Source organism: Myotis davidii, unplaced genomic scaffold (genome assembly GCF_000327345.1).
Source record: "Myotis davidii unplaced genomic scaffold, ASM32734v1 scaffold208, whole genome shotgun sequence".
NCBI classification, from domain to species: Eukaryota; Metazoa; Chordata; class Mammalia; order Chiroptera; family Vespertilionidae; genus Myotis; species Myotis davidii.
The window spans coordinates 1,911,681-1,919,835 of record NW_006299706.1 but is presented as its reverse complement, the minus strand read 5'-3'; the positions used below and the strand labels follow the sequence as shown (position 1 = coordinate 1,919,835).

The following is an 8,155-nucleotide window of genomic DNA, read 5'->3' as shown; positions in this document are numbered from 1 at the left end:
ATAGAGATCAGGTTGAGTTCTCTGCTTTCTGGTAGGGAGGGCCGCTTTCATTGGGCTCAGGCTCTCCTGAACGGAACTGTTCGCCTGAGAAGACTGCCCTCCGAGCCCTTGGCCCCCTCTTGACAGCCAAAGAGTGGAGAGCATGTTGCCTTTCCTCCTGTGAGTAGGCACACTGCCCGCCCTGGCTTTATACATCAGAAGACGGGGAGTAGAGGCTGCTCCCAGAATAGAAAAGTGACCCAATGCCTCAGTGCCCCTGCTCCCCTGCCGCCCCAGCATCCGGGCGAGGAGCCGGGGGTGGGGGGGCACGTGTGCCTTGTGGTGCTGTCAGTGCTGCCTGTCAGACAGCCTGGGCAGTGGCTGCCGGCTTCCGTGTCTCCTGCTTTTGGTAATGGCTCTGGTCATCCTTTTGTCATTCTCAGATGGAGTTCTTTCTCAAGTCACTACCTGACTGAGTTAAGCTGATGTGCTTGCATGTGTGGCTCACATGGGTGCACCTGGGTATCTCTCTGCTTGTAACTGTGTGTTGTTGGCTCTGATGGGTGGAACTGGGGGGCAGCAGGTCTCTGTTTTTGCTCTTTATTACAGCAGTGGTGATTGGCGGAAGGAACTGGAAGAGGGGAGATCTGATTTCTCTGCCCAGTATAAGTGTATCATTGGCCTATCTCACTCTGAGCTTTCGTAAATTTGGGTCATTCCCATAGTGTAACTGTTTACAGAAATGAAATTCTGAAATGTTTTAAGCCCTTCAGAAGAAAAGGCAACTGGAGTAGGGATGCTGGAAGGGATATAAGCACCAATTAATTAATTAGGCCAATTAACTTCTAAAAAATATTTATTTTTATTTTTTTTAAAATATATTTTATTGGTTTTTTACAGAGAGGAAGGGAGAGAGATAGAGAGTTAGAAACATCGATGAGAGAGAGACATCGATCAGCCACCTCCTGCACATCTCCTACTGGGGATGTGCCCGCAACCCAGGTACATGCCCTTGACCGGAATCAAACCTGGGACCTTTCAGTCCACAGGCCGACGCTCTATCCACTGAGCCAAACCGGTTTCGGCTTTTTAAAAAAAACTTTTTTTATTTTTTAACACTGTGCTTGGCCTGGGATTATAGTAGAGAATGAGGCACAGGACAGTTTTTGTGGAGGAATTTATGGTCTGATGGGGAATGGAGAAGAAAATCCTGAGTCCTCTCAGGTTTAAGAATTTGCAGTTAGGCCGAGACCGGTTTGGCTCGGTGGATAGAGCGTCGGCCTGCGGACTGAAAGGTCCCAGGTTCGATTCCGGTCAGGGGCATGTGCCTGGGTTGCGGGCACATCCCCGGTGGGGGATGTGCAGGAGGCAGCTGATCGATGTTTCTCTCTCATCGATGTTTCTGACTCTCTCTCTCTCTCCCTTCCTCTCTGTAAAAAATCAATAAATATATTTAAAAAAAAAAAAAAGAATTTGCAGTTAGAACTTAGAGTAGTGGTTGTTAGCATTTTTTTTGATTGAGAATCTACGGAGAGCTCTGGAGCCTGCCCATAAAAATACACACACGTGCACGCACTCCTTACATCTACCCCTGCCCTGAGGGCTAAGCTGGTATAGAGCAAGTCACTGACGGCTGCACGATGCTGCCCTGGCATCCAGGGCCAGGCTGCTGAAGGGCTTGGCTCCCACCTCTCGGTGCCCGGAAGGTGTTTGGAGAAATGCTCAGCTCTCAAGGTTGCCTGGGCGAAGGCCTTGACTACCATCCCACCCGCTCATCAGGCTTCTGGTGCTCACTGTGCCCTGGCAAGGGCAGCTTTCAGTGCTGTACCACCTGAGCCACCACAGGTGCTCACCTGCTGTGGCCCCCTTCCTCCACCCAGGAGCACACGTTTTAGTTTTCGGAAACAATTTTGTATTGTTTTAGGCATCATCACTCTTTGGTTTTGGTTTTTTGTGTCCAGAGCTATGCCTGATTCATTTGTTCTTACAGCTGCTGCCGGTCATCCTCTGGGTTTAACTCATCCAGAGATGACGCCTCGCCATCCAGCGCGCTTCCTTGGCCTTTCTGTTAGTGCCCGGGGTCTCCTCAGCCTCACAGCAAGAAGGGTGGGGACTTCTCCTTACTGAACACTTAACTATGTGTGACGCACTGTTACGAGTGCTTCTTACATTAACTAATTTAATCTTCACAAAATAGGTGATCATGTTATTCCCAATTTATAGATGGGAGAACTGAGACATAAGAAAGTTAGGTATTTTCCCCAAGACCACATAGCTGGTAACAATTAGAACCAGGATTTGAACCCAGGCAGTCTGGTTCCATAACCTAGACTCTGTATTAAACAATTCCTTCAGCAGAATCCAGGAGACCTTAAGATAAGGCAGCTCAGGAACCCCCACCCAACTTGCCCATACCCCACTATTCCAAGGCAGAATTTTATACTAGGAATGCCTTTCCTTTCTGTCAGAGATAGTAAGCCCTTGCATAATAAGAATTTATTAATTCCACCATTATTTATTGGGTGCCCACCATGTACCAGTGTTGTATATAAGTTATTTTATTTAATTCTCACAATAGTACTCTAGGTAGCTGCTGTTATTTTCTCTATTTTTATGGATGTGGTAACTAAGGCTTAAAGAGGTCAGGTAGTTTGCCGCCCAAAGTTACAGAGTTAGGAAGGCACAGCCAGGGTTCAAACCCTGTATTTTCTGCCTGGGATCACAAGCTGTGCTCTTTCCATTGGAAGAGTCTACCTTCCCTATCACAGGATTTCTCTTCCTTGACACTTGACATTTGGGCGGGATAGTTATTATGGTGGACTGTCCTGTATATTATGAGGTGTCTAGCAACACCCACTAAATGATAGTGGCAGCTCATCTCCATACCCCCAGTTGTGACCATCAGAAATGTCTCTGTCATTGCCAGCTGTCCCCCGGGGGTGCAGCTCTATCTAGATGGAGACTTCATTTTGTTTTGTGCCGAGCGCAACCTGCAACATTCTCATTTCTGCCCCCTAATTCTTTAGCTTGTCCTTTAGGGTCAGTGCCCTAGCATCCTAGGGGGACCATACACATGGCTGAGGGCCGTTTGCCTGTATTCCCTTGCAGGGCTGTCGTGGAGGCTGTGCATCGACTGGACCTCATCCTTTGCAACAAAACCGCTTATCAAGAAGTGTTCAAACCAGAGAACATTAGCCTGAGGAACAAGTAAGCTGGAGAGAGGTTCTCTCTCTCTCTTCGTCTAAAACCCTGTCACACAGACACATGTTCTTACCTCTGTCCCCATGGCACAGCAATGGGCTGTGAAGGCTCTGGCCCTCCTGAGAGAGGAGACGGGGATCCTCACTCTGTTTTCAGCTTCTGCATCTAATAGACTGGCGCCAGAGGTGGCATTTGAGTTGGGGGAAATGGCCATACCATACTGCACAGTGAAAGGAAAACGGGGGGACAAATAGGCAGGGAAGAAAGGAGAGAAGTGTGCAGGGGAAGAAAATGAAGTTTATTCAAATTCTTACTGCTCCCATGTGTCTTTTGGGGTTCCTACTGCCTTCTAGCATTACTCTTGTCCTGGGTCATACTGACTGAGCCTGGGTGTCGATTGGGGGGCCCAGAGGTTTGTGGGTAGGGTGTTGACAAATGCTTCCTTGCCCTCGGTTCTTGTGTCCCTCACTAAGGAGTGGGCAGTCTCTCTCATGCTCCTCTGCACCCTCCAGGCTGCGTGAGCTCTGCGTGAAGCTTATGTTCCTGCACCCAGTGGACTATGGGAGGAAGGCTGAGGAGCTGCTATGGAGAAAGGTATACTATGAAGTTATCCAGCTTATCAAGACTAACAAAAAGGTAAGAGGAGATCTAGGTCTTGGGAAGAGATGTGTCTAAAGAGGAGAAGCTAAGGAAGGAAGAGACAGCTAGGAATGTGGGCCGGAGCATGGTTGGAGATGGGGGAGCCAAGGAAGAGGTGTCAGAAAGGAGGAAGGGCGTTAGATAGGATTAGGAGGGGAAGGAGGGAGCCTGATCCCAGACCTGAGGGTGTGGGGTAATTTGTGATTGAGAGGAGGTGTGGATAAAGTTCCAGAGCCAAGAAGAGAGGTTTATTTCCTCAGTGAGATGAAAAGCGTATGGAGGGGGGAGCAGTACTCGGATCTTGTTGCTTAGCCACCCCCCTCCCTTTCCAACTCTCTAGCATATCCACAGCCGGAGCACCTTGGAATGTGCCTACAGGACACACCTGGTGGCTGGCATTGGCTTCTACCAGCATCTTCTTCTCTATATCCAGTCCCACTACCAGCTTGAACTGCAGTGCTGCATCGACTGGACCCATGTCACCGACCCCCTCATAGGTTAGTGAAGTCTGAAGGTGGACGGACTTGAGGAACAAGTTCATAGGCTTCTATCTCTGTCTTATCCCTCAGGGTTCCTGTCACCTGTGACCCAGCCAAGACCTACAAATGGTTCATGAAGTTTGAATTTATCCAAGCAAGCATATGGGTTAGGGTGAAGATGTAAGAAAGACAGAGACCTCTGTTGGTCTGGGATTGTGGGCTGATGCGGAGTGAGGAGGAGGACGGATGGAATGATCTAGAGTAGGCCTGGCACTGGAAGATGGTATTAATAGAATTTGCTTTCTTCTCCCCGTTGAATTTGGCTGGCACTCTTTCTTTGAACTTCAGAGATTGTTTGCCAGTATTTGAAAGTATTGAACATTTTAGAAATGTTGGGGGTATTGTGGACATTCTTTCAACATAATGCAGATCTCTTTGCAGCCATCTCAGGCACTGGCCGCTGTAGTTTATACCTTCTTTTCTAGTTGGTAATTTTCTCTTCAATTTGGCCACCCTTAGTGCTCCTTCCCTCTTTCTCTGACTCCCTTTGTTCTTTATACTCCCTTCTCTCCCCAGCCCTATGCCCCTGCCCTCACCAGGTCATAGACATGCTGTGTCAGAGGTGAAGGTTGTGTGTGTGCTACCACACGGAAGCATTTTCTGGTCAGAAGCACAGCATAGCACTGTATTCTGTGCATTTAAAACCATCGTTTAAAAACAAAGCAACATTCCTCTGAGACAGCATGCATAGGTTTTAAACAAGATGGCTAGAGGGTTCATAGCCTAAAAAAGATGAACCCTTACTTCAAAAAGTTGGTTCCCCAATCCACTTTAGTTTTTCTTTTTATTGATGTTTTCCCCATTCAGCTGACTCAGAGGTGTCTCTGTAGAAAACGTTAGGAAGAGCTTTTCAGAATGGGGAGCTGCACACCCAGGAGAGTGGTTGCAGGTGGTAGACAAGAGGATGCTCTGGAGCCAGCCTGCCCTTTGAATCTTGGCTCTGCCACTTACCCACCGTGTGACTCATTTCCTCAGCTACCACCGCATGGGGCCACTGTGAGCTCAGCTAAATTCATATTGTAAGACACTTAGACCAATGCCCAGCACAGGAGAAACTGCCTCTCAACAAGTTAGGCTTTCTGAACTGAGGTTACAAGGCGGTGAGAGCCGGCCACCACCATCCTCAGGCAAGGCCAGCACCTTGTCTCCTTCAGGGGTAGACTGCCATCTGCTGCCATGTCCTCTGTGGGCTCCTCTCCCAGGCGGAAGCCAGGAGCGTTTACCTTGGTCTCATCGCATTCCTTTCCTCTTGGGCAAGTTTCCCTTCTTTACCCAAACTTTTGCCTTTATGTGGGGATCTTCCACCAGGGCACCCACAGCTGTCCTGACACTTGATCCTCACCTCTTCTTCCTTTTGAAAGAAGCCTTCCTATGATGACCTTTCACGTGACCTTCCCCCAGGGAGCTATCCTAAATTGAGGACCCTAGCCCTTCTCTTCCATTTCTTCTTGTCCTGTGAATGAGTCCTCCCTGCAAACCCGTGTCTCTGCCTATGTCCTGGATGAGTGTCTTCTCCGTCCTGTGAGACAATGTTCCAAGACTAACCCTGGATTCTTGTTCCTTTCCCCACCTAGGAAAGGTACGCCCCATAGGTAGAGGAAGAGGGGTGGGCTCATAATTTCTCTCCTTTCTCTCTCAGGATGCAAGAAGCCAGTGTCTGCTTCAGGGAAGGAGATGGACTGGGCACAGATGGCATGCCACCGATGTCTAGTGTACCTGGGCGATTTGTGTAAGAAGATGCACCTTTCATTTTCTCTGTTTAGGCTCAGGACAGGCTCAAGCTGCTTCAGGTTGACATGCTTGCTCTAAGAGCAGAAATAGTTTGGGCCTGATAACTTTTTCCTTTTCATCTGTTTACAGTGTTCCCTTCTTTTCACTGCTCTTCTGTGAGTTAGTTGGAGAGGATCAGTGAATACGGGAAGAAGGAAAATGTTTTTGAATTTTGCGAAAGTCAGGGTGATAACTCTGTTTCAGTGGTGTGTCTGGAAGCTTTACATGTCTCCTTTTTTAAAAAAAAATCTCTATGGACTCTTAGAGGGATTGAAGTCAGGCCTCAGGAAGGACGTACTTGCCTGACAAATATTTCTCAGAATGGAAAAGTACTCTCCTTATGGCTCCTGGGTCTCTAGTCCTAATAGACAAAGGGTGCTCATTAGGCAGCCTGTGTGCGGCTGTCGGCTGCATTATCTTTTGTTGACTCGAGGCTTCTCTTCCTGCCCTAAGCCCACTCCTGGAACCCTCAGAGGCAGGTGCACAGAGAGAATCAGCTGTTTCTCATTGGACAAACCAAGGATCAGTAGTAATGTCTCCTCTAGAACTGAGCAGTGGCGTTACAGAACCAAGTTATCATAGGTCTTTCCAATTAATTATATATGCTGTAGCTTACCTTCATTGGCAAGAGATACATAAGAAGAGCCTGTTTACTTTACACATACTAAATAAATTGTCTTTACATTTTGAACTTACCATTGAGAAGGAGAAAATTGAATAATTTGCCCTTAGTCATGCACATTTAAGATTGCCAGAGAGTCCTGGCCAGTGTAGCTCAGGTGGTTGAGCATTGTCCCTTGCACCGAAGGGTGGCAGGTTTGATTCCCGGTCAGGGTGCTTATGTGAGGCAACTGATCCATGTTTCTCTCATCTTTCTCTCTCCCTCCCTAATATAAATTAAAAAAAAAAAAAAAAAAAGGCTGAGCAGAGAGCCTGGTGGCGTAGCTCAGTTGGAGCCTTATCCTGAAATGCCAAGGTGGGTTCGCTCTCCAGTCAGGGCACATATAAGAGACAACCAGTGAATAAAATGGGTAGAACAATAAATCAATCTCTCTCTCTCTCTCTCTCTCTCTCTCTCTCTCTCATCAGTAAGTTAGAGAGAGAGAGAGAGAGAGATCCGAGGAGCCTGCCTCCTAGCTCAGGTGTCTTCCTTCCAGGCTCTTATTACAGCTCCTCAAAATGGACTCCCAGATGAGGGGAGGTTTTTCTGAAATATGGAGTCATCGTGTTTCTCTTCCCCCTCTCCTACAGCACGATATCAGAATGAATTAGCTGGCGTAGACACCGAGCTGCTCGCTGAGAGATTTTACTACCAAGCCCTGTCAGTAGCTCCCCAGATTGGTAAGTGAGCTCTTGCTTGGGCCTCCCAGCCAGCACCATTTCCCAAGAGGAGACAATGTTGAGATGGCAGGTAGGCCATACTCACTGTCCCCTGGGTCCTTTCCTCACTCAGTTCTCTTGTACTTCACCTTGGTTGTGCATTCTCCCCCTTGTACTGCACACTCAGAAGATGGTGGAAGAGGAAGAGAAATGGGAAAGTCTTGAACTAAGAAGGAGGGAGGCAGAAGAGGAAGAGGAGAGAAGAGGGCTTTCCTGTCCCTGAAGTCTGTAGAAAGCGGAGACTGTACTTCATCTGCCCCCACAGGAGACAAAATAAGAGAAGGGATTAGGCTCCATCACAGGGAGAGATGGGGATTAGAGGAAAGAGATATCAGAGGTGAGAAACTGAGTGGGGTAGGGGAGAAGGCTCCATGGAGTTCTGTCAACCTTGGAAGAGTGACAGCTACTGCTGGAGGAATGGGACCCATCAGTGCTAAAATCCTTGGCCGCCCAGGCAGGAATAGGCTAATAGGAAGTGAGTCTATAATCAATAACCCCCTGGAGAAATAAGATTAAGCTGCTAATCACCTAGACACCTGCAAGCCCAACTCTTCCCCCCAAGAGTTCTCTGGTGCTTACTTTGGTTGGGCCTGCAGCTTTGGGTGAGTATTGTGCTACAGGCTGTATGACTTCTCTCTCCCCAGGAA

At 48.1% G+C, this 8,155-nt stretch overlaps 1 protein-coding gene across 1 annotated transcript in view; it reads left to right on the top strand.

Annotated features, from left to right (window-relative positions):
* SMG5 (SMG5 nonsense mediated mRNA decay factor) overlaps window positions 1-8,155 on the top strand; it is a 24,404-nt gene that overhangs the window by 427 nt on the left and 15,822 nt on the right. The window contains exons 2-7 of the mRNA XM_015571686.1: window positions 3,088-3,186; window positions 3,693-3,816; window positions 4,160-4,316; window positions 5,998-6,087; window positions 7,380-7,473; window positions 7,517-7,539. Of these exons, the coding sequence (XP_015427172.1) occupies window positions 3,088-3,186; window positions 3,693-3,816; window positions 4,160-4,316; window positions 5,998-6,087; window positions 7,380-7,473; window positions 7,517-7,539 (587 nt within the window). The remainder of the gene's footprint in view (window positions 1-3,087; window positions 3,187-3,692; window positions 3,817-4,159; window positions 4,317-5,997; window positions 6,088-7,379; window positions 7,474-7,516; window positions 7,540-8,155) is intronic.